At 40.4% G+C, this 14,988-nt stretch overlaps 1 protein-coding gene across 1 annotated transcript in view; it reads right to left on the bottom strand.

Moving 5' to 3' along the window:
* The window catches only part of cacna2d3a (calcium channel, voltage-dependent, alpha 2/delta subunit 3a), a 73,298-nt gene that overhangs the window by 51,240 nt on the left and 7,070 nt on the right, over positions 1 to 14,988 (bottom strand). The window contains exons 3-4 of the mRNA XM_068753052.1: positions 10,159 to 10,275; positions 2,936 to 2,995 (exon numbers count right to left, since the gene is read on the bottom strand). Of these exons, the coding sequence (XP_068609153.1) occupies positions 2,936 to 2,995; positions 10,159 to 10,275 (177 nt within the window). The remainder of the gene's footprint in view (positions 1 to 2,935; positions 2,996 to 10,158; positions 10,276 to 14,988) is intronic.

The following is a 14,988-nucleotide window of genomic DNA, read 5'->3' as shown; positions in this document are numbered from 1 at the left end:
AAACACACACATGCATGTCTTAATATTCTACGTCAATTTTGTATTACAATAAAAAAAAAAAAAATTTGAGATCAGAATAATTTTTGTCCGCATTCCTGCTTCTCGTTATCTTATTTCCAGTTCCTTTCCTTTCCTTCCTCTCCTTTTGTTTCATTTCATTTCATACGCTTAATGTTACTGGTGAAAATAGATCCTCTTGTCTTGAGATAAAGGCATGATAGTGGCATCACTCCATCCCAGCATTGTAAAGCACGACACTACATTATATGCTCTGCATCGATCACTATCTGTTCTATGACTGTCATTAACGCTGGAAAAAGCGACACTCTCTTAGCTGGACTCATCTCGGCGGCTCCAAGGAATTACTGGCATAAAGCGCTGCTGTGAAGGCACACAATGGTACTGCCCCTCGAGCAACATGTGACACTCACCATGACAGGAGAGCATCATCGAGTGATGATGTTCTGAAGAAACACAAATTGGTGTGTGTGTGTACAGACAGATACATATATACAGCACAAACGTGCACGTTACTCTGCAGGGACCAACCCACTGTTGTTTTGTACTCGTTTGTCTGACATGTGAAGGTCTGTTTTAATGTCACTATAGCCTGGTCTCTTGCCAATGTCTTTGATGTCAGCTGAAAATGAGTAGATGGAGGCACACACGCACATCTACACTCACAGACTCACTACTCACACGTAGTAATTCTGCTATAAAATGCTACAATTTATTTTCTCTGCTGGCTGTACCTGTTGCTGCAACTGGTGATAGAGAGATTTTCCAGAAAGGTGTTCAAGCACAGCGTGAGCTGCTGCAATCAGCTGTGGCTGTTTGTGCTGGTGGAGTAAATAGGATTTTCAAATAGCAGAAATAATGAATCTTTTCAATAAAATAAAATAAATAATAAAAAAATAAGACTGCTAATATTTCTAAGCTAAAGTTCAGATAAAAACACATTATATCCCCACAAAGTAGTTGATCAATCTATCAATTTTCTTGAAGATGAGACGATCTCTTCTACAGCCGCTTTATCCGCCTTTTGGGTGACGGGTGCTGCTGAAGCTCACTACGGGGAGAGGCTGGGCACACCCTGGACACGTCGCCAGCGCATCGGAGGGCCACACAGGGACAGACAACCCACTCAGGCACATACACGCACAATTTTGGAGTGACCAATTCACCTAATTTGTATGTTTTTGGAGGTGGGAGAAAACCGGAGAACTGGGAGAAAGCCCACGCAGACACAGGGAGAGCAGATGAACTCTGCAGTCTGCACAGATAGGGATCGAACCCGGAACCTTCTTACTGAGATGACAGCCACCCGATATGTCACCGTGCCGCCCACTTAAGAAATCAATATAACCAAATAAAGAGCTTGTATTTAATGAAGTTTATCTGGCATAAAGTAGATGGATCACCAGTAAATAACCGAATTATCAAACAATGGAAAAACAAAATGTATGGAAGTTGATAACGTTAATGTAAGACCAATTATAATGACGTGACGACAATAAAACACTTTAAAATCATAAGTCATAAAGGGCATGCTCAGTGATGTGGTAAAAAAATGTTAAAATACAGACTGTATCTTATAATTTAAATGTATTTCAAGTGATAAAGTCAAGGTCAGATGATATGTCAGATTCTCTGCTACAGATTTAGCATCGTCAGTAGATCAATCAAAGATTCTAAAGATTAAATTGCAGGAAGTTAGTTATACAACCAGCATTAAAAACATATTTACATCCCAATTATTGAGAATTATTGATTTGCCAATAAACAGCTCTTGTTATTTGTGTTGAATATTAAAATGTACACAAATTCAAAAAGCTAAAAACAGTATACTAAAATGTGCTCCGCTTTGATGCTGAGAACATCCCTTCAACATTTTAGAGGGAATGTGGAATCAAAAACGGAAAGGAAACGGGTGCGGTGGGAGGCAGAGCTGGACAGCAGTCAGTGGTAGAATTTAGTGATTGATCCTTCTTAATGGCCCGTGACAGCAGGACCTTGTGGGCATTTCCTGTAATGCTTTTAAGAGCTGACGGAGTAAACACATATACACTGCCACAGGCACACAGAACATACACTCCAGACTCCATAAGTAGTTTAGCAAAAAGTTCTACCCAGTCAGCTTAGCATCATATTTCCGCCTTTAAACCCAAGTTTCTGCTGTCGCTCCTCCTACTTTAATAAACTCTGTTCTGAGATCTGCAGCAAACTCAAAAGCATCACAAGTGCATTTCCTCTCTCTCACACACACACACACACACACACCCGCACACACACTATAGAAAGCTGCACTCTAAAAATTAAAGCTGCTCAAATGGATTTGAGGCAGAACCATGAGAGCAGAGGCTGGGTTTGGGGGTGTGCATGCAGATATGATTAGCTGAATGCATTTGCCCTAGTCTGCAGAACTGAGGGTGGAACACCCATGGAATAATTTTAACTTTGAATAGAATTTGGAAGTGATTTAAAAATATATTTTTATAAATGCACAATTTATTTTTGAGGCTCAAAAAGTCAATTTTAAATAAAAACATGAAAGATTGCTTTACCCGTAACAAAATATACAAGATGCGTTCCACATGTATATTAACCTTTAGTTAACTTTACAACGGATCCGTAAGCACAACCCTGATACTGGGGGGCATCTGAGACCAAGGACTATAATATATTAAGTTCCCATAAATAATAATGATATCTAAGGGCCAGACATAGCTTGAGTGAGATACATTCATATTTATGACTTTCAAACTTGCACTGCCACATTGAAGTTCGGCAAAGCGTAACCAAAACAAATATTCGGGTTTTCAAGAGCGCTTCCCTCATGATAGCAGACAACTAACAGCAATTGTTTAGACTAAATCTTACAAACACAGGGATTAACTGTGTTGACTGCTAGGCCTTAATACCTGTTTGCACACACCTGTAAGTTTGGATCATCCTCGTGCTGTAGATGAGCTTCCTCTGCTGCCTCTACCAGTCTCTAGAGAAGGACAGGAAGAGGAAAGAAGAAATGCATTAGTTTTAATATTAAAGTGAATGCGGAAGAGCATTAAAAAAAACCAGTGGAATCATGCATGACTATTTTTGCCTTACTTCTGGCAGTCTTCATTGCTGAGAACACTCCAATACATAGACACACACTCATCACCTGCTGGCTGCTACCGTTAGCTTCATGTGCCTGTTGGGGGACTCAGCCATCCATGAGCCTGTGCATCTGTTTTTTTGTTCTTTTTCTGTCAGCATCATCTCATTCAAACCATCATAAGCCGCAAACAATTTAAGCCTTATACGCAGACTGGAGCGACATGGTGGCGCAATTCATCTTAGTGGTGTGGAGTTTGTATGTTCCCTCCGGGTTATCTGGCTTCCCCCCACCACCAAAAACATGCAACTTAGGTGAATTGGTCATACTAAATTGTCCGTAGGTGTGTGAGTGTGTGCATCATTGATTGTTTGCCTATGCGTGGCCCTATGATAACCTGGCTGCTCATCCAGGGTGTACCCCGCCTCTCGCCCGTAGACAGATGGGTTAGGCTCCAGTAAATCCCAGGGCCGGTCAAGAAAGGGTCAATAAGATGAATGAATGAACATACACAGTGATTGCTGATAAGCAGGAGAAGAGGGGAGTTGTGATAGATGTGGAAATACGTGGATGTCCGTCTGCTCTCTGATGCCAAGCCAATCGTGAATTGTGAAAGTAATAATGTCTTGCAAACAGCAGCATTTCAGGCTAGAGATGAAGGATCTGATGGAAGGACTCCGGGCCCTGATTATCGCCTAAACCTCCAATCGCAGCCCATCTCTCACACACGCACAATCAAGTCATCCTACTCACAACTGTGATGTGCTTGGTGTGTTCTCATACTGCATCGGTTTTCTCATTCACAGCTGGTCTTGGTTGTCTCGGAGTTTTGGTAATGCACTTCCATTCTGCATTTCCATTGAAATAGCCTAACTCCTAAAACTACTGCAATCAGCAAGCTTATTTCAGCTGCGCTATGTGCGAGGTTGTGTGTGTGTGTGTGTGTCTGTCGCATTGCTGCTGTTGTGTGCGCAGGCAGGCTGTAGCGGGAAGCAAACACGATAATCTAAAGCCTGCACCATAGCAACGCACCTGGCCCCTGTATATTCTTTGCTTGGCTCCCTCTGATCACTGATATCAAGTGTATGGATGTTCCTGTTTCCTTTGTGCCCTCTCTCTTTCCTTGAGAGGCTCAAATAAGCCACAATAAAGCATACCATAGGTACAAAGTGATGTAAGATAAGTGGAATAAAGTGAGGATGAAAGAGGAATGGGAAAAACAATATCCTCTGAAGGTCTCGATGCTTAGCCCGATGCTCCCTGCAAAATGTTAGACGGTGCCCGTGAAGCCAGCGTCAATAGTAACAGACATTTCAGCATTTATGAGGGGGTGATGTCGCACAGTGTGGTGTGAATGTTTTTTCTCAGCAGGTACATGTGAAGATAATATGAAAGTATGCTGGTTCTGAAAGCTCAAGAGTATGTACGTGCCTTTATGTATGGATGGATATATATTTAATATCTGAATTGTGAAATGAGTAGCTCGACAAACGACTGCCTTAAATACAGTCTAACATAATAGACATGGTCAATCGGCATTTACTCTCCACTGCACATTATTGAACTGTCAAGCACTTGATTTCCACCTGCAGAAAATCTATTCTTGCAGATTAGTCTTGCAGTGTATTTTTACCACAAAGAAAAGTTGTGAGCGCAAGTGTGAAAAGATTACTTGCATTGTATTAGTGATTGTGTTTTTTTATTAGAGATGCAGCGACAATGCATGTGAATTTAAATTTCACCAGATCACCAGATTGAACACTCCAAGTTGTGTGTTTGTCTTTGTTGTGTTGCTATGGTTGTAGACCAATGTATATTGGCCTGTCATGTCTTTCTTATCAAAAAGGTGTTGCTGCCAAAGTGTAAGAAGATGCTGTTTAAAAAAGAGAAAATCACCTTTTTTTCCCGTGAAGTCATTGCTCAGGCTCAACATGAAATGACAGCAATAATTAAACTGACACAGTCAAAGGCGATGGCCCCATTGTGTCCTCAAAAATGCATACACTCTAATCCAGAAACACACACACACACTGCATTACGCATTCACAATCCTTCATGGTAGCTGGCAGAGTAAAAGCTGAATATACGGGGCTATCGAGACTGTATGACTGAATTAGATTTGATCAGGCTACAAAAAAAAATTTGATTCTGACATCAATACTTGAGTAAGGATTCCTGATGCAATCTTTGAAGGTTGAATCTGAAGCAAATGGTCTTCTGTTTCACCTCTCAACCAAGACGATTCTTCCAAACACTTCATTCTTCATCCGTCATCGGATGGGTGCAGGATGTGTGAAAAACCTCAGAAGAGTTTAAATACCTGTACTCGCCACAGGTCAATCAGAACCACAGTGGTCCGTTTCATGTCTGATTCCATTTAATCCCAATTCTCTTTTTTATTTTTCAGGTAAACCCAACCGCAGGAGTCGATGCATCGTGTGGGCAAGCTGCATTGTGCATGCTTTTTGTGGCGGGAAAATTCATCAGTTTCTAGGATTTTGCTAGATTCGAGTTCATCCCTAAAGAGCAGCCCTGCCATTACTTTATATAGTTTATAGCCTACTTTGTTTATTCTAAACAGAAATCACACTTCATGAGTTTATTTGTATAATGCAAAAGGCCTCTTTCAACTGAACTGAATGCAATACACCGTAATAATAATATTCCAATTAATCATCTTTCTACCTGTCCCCCCACCCCCTTGACCATTCCTCTGACATTTGCAGTGATCTAAACCCTTTTATTATCTGACATCCTGTGATTATGATTTGCCTGCCAAAGGATTCGGCTTGTTTACACATTCAAAAGTTCAACAGTGATTCCCTTCATTTCGCCGTCAGCTTGATTGGCTTATTGGTCTTGTGCTGAACAGGCTGCGCCGGAGGTTTCCTGGTGTTTGAAGCCACTGACCTGAACAAATGTGCATCCATTATGAATGTAACACTAAAGCTGTGAAAGTCAGAGCAGCCTGTCATAAGTAGCTCAGCTTCATTAACAACAGCTGTCATCAAAACAGAGAGGATGGTGGGTATTTTTTACTTGTATGTGAAGTCTTGGATTCTTTTTTTTTTTTTTTTGCAGTGCATTTAGTCTCGCTTAGGGGTGTAACAGTTCACGCGGATGTATTGAATCTTTTCGGTTCTGCACGTTCGGTTTGGTCCACTTGCGTACCGTTTCGGTTTTATGCATTTTTCCTCATTAAATGTATTACTAGACCGATCTAAGCCCAACACCAATGGGATGAGAAGGTAGGGGTCTGAATCTGAATGTTCTCCGAACAGTTAACAGTTCTAAACAGATTTTCAAAAGATACTCTCAAAGATACAGTCAAATATAGCAGAACATTTTATCCTGAAAGCAGTAGAGTTGCCAATTAATAATTAATAAATAAAGCACACATGTAGTGCACTGATGATGTTGAATGACTTGTTTCTGATATAATTTGTAAAGATAAATGAGCTAAGCCCTGTCCTACTGGATCAGGACAGCTCCAAGGGACTTTGTCCCACGACACCCCTCTCTCATCAAGACCCAAGATGGGTATGAGTAGGACTGGCTTGAATCAATAGTACAGAGGACAGCAATTAATCGTGTCAAAGAAGACTTGGAAGAGTTGCAGAATCGACAAAAGGGAAAAGCGCGTTGTGACACTTTGACTCATCAGTTTTGCACGTTCATATTGGGTAGAAGCCAAGTAGAGAGCATGATGGAGAGTTACACAGGGAAAGGGTAGGAGAAAGGGAAAGACCAGTCATCAATACTTTACAAGCTCTTAGTAGTTCTGAAGTATGACAGGGAATATGAAAGAAATAAGAATTTCTGAACCCAAACCCACCATCTCTCAACTCTTTATATTGTCAATGTCTTTGCAACCTTTTCACTTTCATTTTCTGCTTGGACTACATTTTACTAATATTTTGTCTTAACAATTAGCATATTTCTCATTCTCATGCCACCTGTCCACATCCCCGTGTCATCTCTCTGGTGAAAAAGAAATCGCTTTGAATTCTTTTGGACAGAAAAAATGATGCGGATGAAGGACATGGACGGGGACATTTCAGTCTTAAAATATAATGGCTGGCTCTGGCTTGTTAGACGGAAACAGACAGAGACACTTGGAAAGGATCTGAGTTTGAGGACAGCTGATGAAATGAGGAGCTCAGTGCTGTGAGCTCGGTGTGACAGTGGGGTGCGTAAGTGACACGGGCAGATGGGGGAAAATGAGCAGGACTAGATTGCAGAGCTGGACCACATCATTACAGAAATATAAATGAACAATTTCTGGAGTTCAGCTCTCAATGGAGTTCAGTGTCTGCAGTATCAGGTAATCATGATGTTTGTTGCTGCTTAGTTTACCTCTTAGGGAGAAAAACATATCTTGAGTAAAGAAACTGATGCAGCAAATGTCTCAAAATGTCCACAAAACAACTTCTCAATTTGAAATTCAGTCTGCATGTCAGCAAAATTAAAATGTAAGGTTCATAGAAGTTTTTTTGCTGGTGAAAAAATGTCATTAATGCCCCCCCTGTACCTTGATAAAAAAAATAATAATAATAAAAAAAAATAATGAGGACTTTCCCTGCTCTACTCTGGCAATAGTGTTGACGACTGCAGAGGCATAGTTGAAACGGGTAAATGTGATCAGCAGGTTCGCGCATGCAGAGACCAGTGCCATTATAGGAGAAATATCCCTTGCAGCAAGGCAGCCACTCTGCTTTGAAGAGCGTGTGCCACATGAAACACAGCCATGCTTGACTTCAAAGAAGCCATTACAATAGCATCGTGCCTTTAAACTGCGATAAGACGTTCGCCGAGTGTTGTCGCCACAAATTTGAGCCGGCAGACAAGCTGGAGGAGGTTAATTTCTGCGACATGATGATAATATTAAACAAAGTCAAAACTATATTTAAAAGAAATTGTTAGCAATTATTTTTGCTGAACAAACACTACATGCATGCAAACCACAATCATGGACACACACACACACAATACCCTTTGCCAGAGTTTAGTTTAAACTTTGTTTGAGTTGTCTTTTTCAAACTGATCTATAATGGTGGAGTTGCTTCTGCCATTTCAATTGTCAGACACTACTAAAAAAAAAACCTTACTCTTGTCGAAAGTTTCATTGTCTCTCAGACAGAGAAGAGGCTGTGTATGCCACAACAATGTGGAGAACGATATGGGAGAGAGGATAGAGAGGCGAGCACATCCAATTCTAAAGGCAATTACATTCACTCTGCATGAAGCTGAATTGTTTTAAATTAACCTTTGTGTCTCTTCCACATTATCTCTTTCTCTCTGGATATAAAAGCCTAACCGCAACCCTTCTCGAATCCATTCAAAAGAATGGCATGATATACACGGGTATTTACAGGTGACACGTTTCACAGAGGATGTCGTCTCCCAGCAGCTGGTGGCGAGTGATAAAGAGGGGGAAAGGAAATAGAGATGGTTGGATAAAACCAATGCGGATGGACAAGGGCCTGCTCTGAAATTCAAGCACTGGAGCAGCACAGAGGGGAAGATGTTTTGTTGGGTGGGGGGGTGGGGGGTGGGGTAGATGAAGTGGTGAGAGATGGTTCAACTGCAGGGCTACAGACGGCATGAGCAGAGTAACTGGAGAAAGATGGAGGAGGAGGAAAAGGACTGTTCAACACTGCTGCTTTGAACAAATCCAATGTGATTTGGAGGTGTGAACTGATCATGGCAGGTGATTAGAGCTAAATGTCCAATAGATGCAAACATTTTAAGTCAGTCTTCCACTTTCCTCCAACTACTTTCCTGTAATATTTGTTCTCTCTCTCTCAAACATCTATAATCTTTTACAATTGAGCAAATTCCATCATCCCTGTGACCAGTTTTCTGTAATCCTCTCATCAACCCCCATAATTTTAATACACACACACATACACTGTGAACAAGCACTAGCATACACAGCCCCCTGGATTTACAGTAATCAGGCATCCAGCATCTGGGCAGGTGTCTTAAGACATTCTCATATCTCCAGGGTTTAACACACTATGACAGAAATGGAAAATCTTAAATGCATCAAATGCAATACATCTTATCCCCCCAAAAAAAACATGTTTGTTAACGTGGAAAATAATCTGACACTTGACACGTTTTGAAAAGACTTGCTTCATGGAATGAAAAAACAAAAATAGTTACATACATTTATTATTATTTCTTACAGCGTTTCGTCAAAGAAAAATGTTCCTTGTATTAGAAAGCTGATTAAAACGGTTAGCTTTTAATTCAGGAGATATTTGTGCAACAAAATTAATTGAAACTTGTTTTCAAGCAAGTAATCATTGACTAGCAGTCATATTTTCAAAATGCCAGATGACTCATATTAGCATGAACCATTTTTTTTTCTTCCGTCAAGCTCAGTGAAGACTGTTGTGTGGACAGGTGGACATTTGAATGCTTCCACAGTGGATGCAACACTCTGAAACAGTCATATCTACGCAATCTGAGCATTTAAATGCGTCACAGTTATGAATAATTATCTGCACAAGCAAATCTGAAAAATGGAAATGATTCGTAACTATATGTGGTCTTTTCTCTTTGCTGTCAGCTCACATTCTTGGATCAGACTCTCAGGGAGAAATCCAATTTCTGTCAACAACACCGTGTTGTCCTGATAGTATCTATCACCTGGAGCTAAAGATGCAGCTGGAGAATCCATGCACTGTGGACACATCCTAAAATGCTCCAAAAATGCATGTGCTCATTCTTATACAGTAGTATTTACGTGTTTATGTACAGATGTGGATTAGTGCATTCATGCTACGTTATGTGTGTATGTCTTCGACTGATTATTTCACTGCGCTCAGACCAGCGCTTTATGTTTTTCTAGAAATCTATATATCACATACAACTGAAAGGCAGTTAAATTCTTTTTTTTAGGTAGTCGTTAATGTACTCCAATACCCATAAATCTATAGGTTACAACTATAATACATAAGGTATGAGTTTTAATCAGGTTGCATTTACATTTAAGGGAGTCATTTTGACTTTTAGAGAGGTTTAAATTTAGTGTGATGGATGAAGCACAGTACCTTCATTGCCAGGGCTTTCTTATGAAACATCTCCTCCATGTCCTCTGCCAGCCTCTTTACCAGCCGCAGTCCATCAATCTCCTCCACCCGCACTGCCCGCTCAAGCTCTTTGTACTTCTGAAAAATGTTAATAAAAATGCACGTTGCTTAGCAACTCAATTCCAGAACATTTTCTTTTGCTGTACATGTAATGTCAAAATGCATGTCTGTACCCTGCAGCATGGGCTCACACCAACATTAATTTTCATGTCTTAGGTAATGCAAGATTGGAACTACTTGTAATCATGAAATTAAAAACATACCTTACTTTTAATCAGTAAGAAAACAATTTTTGGCGGTGTACAATATATAAAAAGCAAATTGTACACATTTAAAAATGAAGTTCACTTTAAAACTCCCATCAGCCTAAACTACTTTTAGATCAATTAAAATCATAAAGAACTGCAAGGGAAGAAGGCTTTTCTATTTCAGGATGAGAGCAGACGTTCAAAACTGTGAATAGACTAGCCACAATCTGCAGCGGTAGTTCTGTACGAATCCAATTATAACATTCAACATGGACCAGTAACATTTCTGCAAAATACAATTTCAGTTTCAAAAAAGTGAATTACAACTCAGTAGAAGTTGCTTACCCAAACTAATCTGCAAATAAACGAAACCAATCATCTGGGCCAAGAATATTATACCCTACCTTCACATTTTCCAGCCACTTGGAATCAGTGTCACACTGCTGCCCTCCATATCTGTGCTGCACTAAATCACATTACTGTGAAAGCAATAGTAGGGTGCTTAACTTAACCAGCTCCTTAAACGAGGACAGTGACATTAAGTCTCACTAATTCCCTCTCCACACATGCCATGCACACACACACACACACACACACAAAAGTTGGTTTATAGTGCAATGCCACTGCAAAAAGTTCAGCAACCAAAGAGGGGAAGGAGAGATAGTATAAAATGGTTTAAAAAAAACATAGAAGAAGAGGAAAAGGAAGTGATAGGAGAGGAAACACTGTACAGTAAATACAGGTAGGTTGAAGAAACAAAGAGGGCAAAAACTAGACAGAGTAGTAGAATAGGATGATGGATGAACAGAAAGAGCACGGAGAGATAAAATTAAAAGTAGGACGGAGGGTTGTGTGAAATGTAATCTGGATTTGCAGACCTGTATGCGAGAACAAGTATATGGAATAAGGCTCAAATGGGTGATTTTGCATTCACGTCAAAGTCAATTGATTGCAGCTTTAAGCACAATAAACTAATTATATAATTATATATGTTTTGATGCCCAGATAATCATGTAAGAAGGAAATACTTGGAAAATAATTTGTAGAAGAACTAAGAAGAGATTTCTGAAAGCAATTCTGATAACACTGTAAGCGAATCTGGACGGAGGGCAGCAGGAGGCACAACGAGCTGCTGACAGTAAGCATCTATGGAAAGATGAATAAAATGAGGCTCATAAAAGGAGACGCTCACTGTTTCACGCTTATCTCTGTATCATAGCATCAGCAGTCTGTTCACAGCCATAACACTGAATGGCCTTGCGCATCTTTGAAAGGCAGCCGAAGTGGCACAGTTGCTGCCAAATTCATTTGCAAGTCATGACAAAACAGTTGAGAGTATCAAAATTCCCTTCAAAGCCATGGTTCAGCAATCCAAAAATGCTTCCGTCACACATATGGTAGGAGAGAGAAAGAAAGAAAGTTGCATCAGAACCAACAAAAAGGATTTATATTTTTACAAGCAAGCCTGCCCCTCACCAGCAGCACCGCAAACCAATTGCACCCTGAAGTATCACCATCTGCAACCAATCAAAGTGACTGGCTGATAGCTGAAAAAAGGACCGGTTCTTGGATGGTGGTGGTGGGCTGTCAAATTTATCAGGAAACCTGTCAGGCACAAACCTGAACTGGCTCAACTGGTTTCTTCACCAGACTGCTTCATCCTCCTCTTCATTTGTTGCCTCGCTGGCTAGAGCTTCCTCTTCTTCACTCCCTCCGTTATGTGTCTCCTGCTTTTCTCTTTCATCTCTCTTCTCTATTGCACCCACTTCCTTTGCTAATTATAAATATGAATAGGTTGCTTCAAGAATGCAGTCGTAGCCAAGCATTGCTCTCTTTAGGGTTAGGGTTAGAAACGAATGTGTCCACAGTTCCACGAAACATTTGCCCATAAAACGGAACCAGAGCCAACAAATATTACTCTTCACCAATGAATGACGAAAGTGCAAAGTGCCCACCGCCTTAGCCGAAGTGTTAATGTGTTTATGATCCTGTCTGTGTGGTCAGTAAGACACTAAATGGGTCCAGTTGACCACAGGCTGTGAGTGTTGTGTTCAGCCAGGCTGAGCAGAGCAGACCAGCCCTACTTAGCCTAAAGCTGTTCTATTCGCATTACATCAGCTCAGAAAAATTAACCGGCATACATCCAAACCACAATTTTTTTTGCATTACCAGCTTCAATGGCTGACATGACAGCAGAATATCAGAAAATTGAATACAAACACAAAGACATGAGTCAGATTCAGACACCTGTTTTATCTGCAGAGTTGTTGCGACACCCTTACATTTCCAATGTTGCGACTGTAGGTGGTAAAATCGTGCTTGAACTGCTGCAGTGTTCAGATAATCCAGACGTTAAGGTCTAAATAGTATTACAATTACACTAAAAAAAATATTTTAATACACTGGCCTAGTTGCTCATCATCTGCTGCGCTGAGAAAAAAATGCTGGTTGCAATGCTGGTTATTTCATCAGGCAGATTTCTGACAACCTAAAATATTGACTGGACTTGAGCTTAATTAAGTATTTATTTAGTGCAATGCATTCTCTGTTCCATGCTTGCCACTAAAATATGTTTATATCTCTGCATGCAACACTGAATGTTGTGATATATTTAAGTTGAAACAGTTCATCCCATTTTTGTCCACTGGAAGAGGATCTCCAGTGGTACTTTATCGTGTTTTGCATGATGGATGGGTGCCCTCAAGGGCAGCTCGTAAAATGTTGTCCATAGCAAGAGCATGCTAGAGGACACTTAATCATATAGGCACCTCTGGGGCACCCATGAAAACAATCATCAGTATGTACAAATACACACACACACACGCAAAAGAAATATGCACACAAACACACAATAAATATATATACATTTAAATTGTGTATGCAATTTCATTGTGTGTTGCATCCATTGACAATAAAGGATTACTCTTCATATTATAGAAAGCATGTGCACTGACACAGGCTTATGAATTATGTTCTTCAGCATATATCTGAATTACATTGACAAGATGGGAAAAGGGCAACATTTTAAACAGTGCTATCGATTTTGCTTGTTAGTTGCTCAGATGATTCCTGTCTATGGACTAGTTAGTCTGTTTGTGTGCGTTCTTGCCTGAATACAGATTGATGAGTTTGATTGGATAAACTCAGGGACGAGAGAGAGAGAATTAAAACATTTTACCACCACATTAATTCACTCCACTGACAAGATTATGTTTTCGCCTGTGTTGGTTTGTTTGACTGTTTGTCTGTTAGCAAGATAACTCAAAAGTTTCTGGACGGATCTTGATGAAATCTTCAGGAAATGTTGGTAATTTTACCAGGAACCTTTCTGGAACATCGCAGTAAATGGAGCTTTGCAATCCATCCAGATCATCATGTGGATGTGTAAATCCAATTATGAAGGGATTGACCTGCTTTACTTTTCTAGTTGATTAGTGTGATTATACTCATAATACAATTTATGTTGCCAAGAAAATGACAGTCACAATTCTTACTGCGTTACGGACACTGCGTAATAGACTTAAGTATGTGGCACATGTATTTGTATTTTTGGACATGCAAGTGCATGAATGTTTGATACTTTTATACTTTAATTTGCTCACGACACATGGAGAATATTGTGTATTTTTAAAATACTATATTAATACAAATCGGAAGAATTTTAATTACATCTGACACGGATCTTCCTGGATTATTCAACTAAAATCCTGGAACAAAAAGCCACTAAATATAAGAGCACTTTATCTCTGGATGGAGCGCTCTCCATCGAATGATGTTTGTGTGTGTTTTCAGGTGCTAAAACACATTCAGCAGAACAAACGTGTCATCATTTCATATCAAAGGCCCACTGATTCCCCCGAAGCCATGTTTGTAATTACATCCAACATGGCTCGGGGAGTGGGAGGGGAGAGAGAGAGAGGACAAGAGAGAAGGTGAAGCAGAGACATGCATTATGTAGTTTAATTCTGCTTCCTGTAATAATGTCACTGGACCACCACTGTGTGTCTGAGTGTGTATAGGTGTGCAGACATGTGGAACAAAAACAGAGTGAGGTGGAGAGACTGAAACAATTGCACTTTGAGTGATGTGTTTTAGGGTCATGAGTGTCAGCCCAAATCCAAAGCAGGAAGTCACTGCTGGATCACGGGATCTCCTCGGAGCGCCAACGCGCTGCTGCACCCTCCTGCTTTTATACTCTTTCTTGCATGCCAGCCGACAAATTGTTCCCTCAAAAGACGAGTGCTGGATGGAGATGAAGTGGAACAATTAATTTCACGCTTGTCCTCCTCGCCTCAAAAGCATGTGGGTCTCAGTCCTGTATCTGGTGGCACAGCAGCACTCCCCCAGGATCGTAACACAGACACACACACATACACAGGAGAGGCAAAATGTAAATCAAACACTGTAAATGCTAATCACACAGACATAAAAACAAGACATCTTCAAACACGGATAAAACTCTTCTCGCCTCACCGGCCACACCTTCATCGCGACTTCATTCGCTATAATGCAATATATCAGTGGGGCTGAATATAGTATTGAT

The sequence above is a fragment of the Brachionichthys hirsutus genome, chromosome 2 (genome assembly GCF_040956055.1).
Source record: "Brachionichthys hirsutus isolate HB-005 chromosome 2, CSIRO-AGI_Bhir_v1, whole genome shotgun sequence".
In the NCBI taxonomy this organism is placed as follows: Eukaryota; Metazoa; Chordata; class Actinopteri; order Lophiiformes; family Brachionichthyidae; genus Brachionichthys; species Brachionichthys hirsutus.
This window is presented reverse-complemented; position numbering and strand designations above follow the sequence as displayed.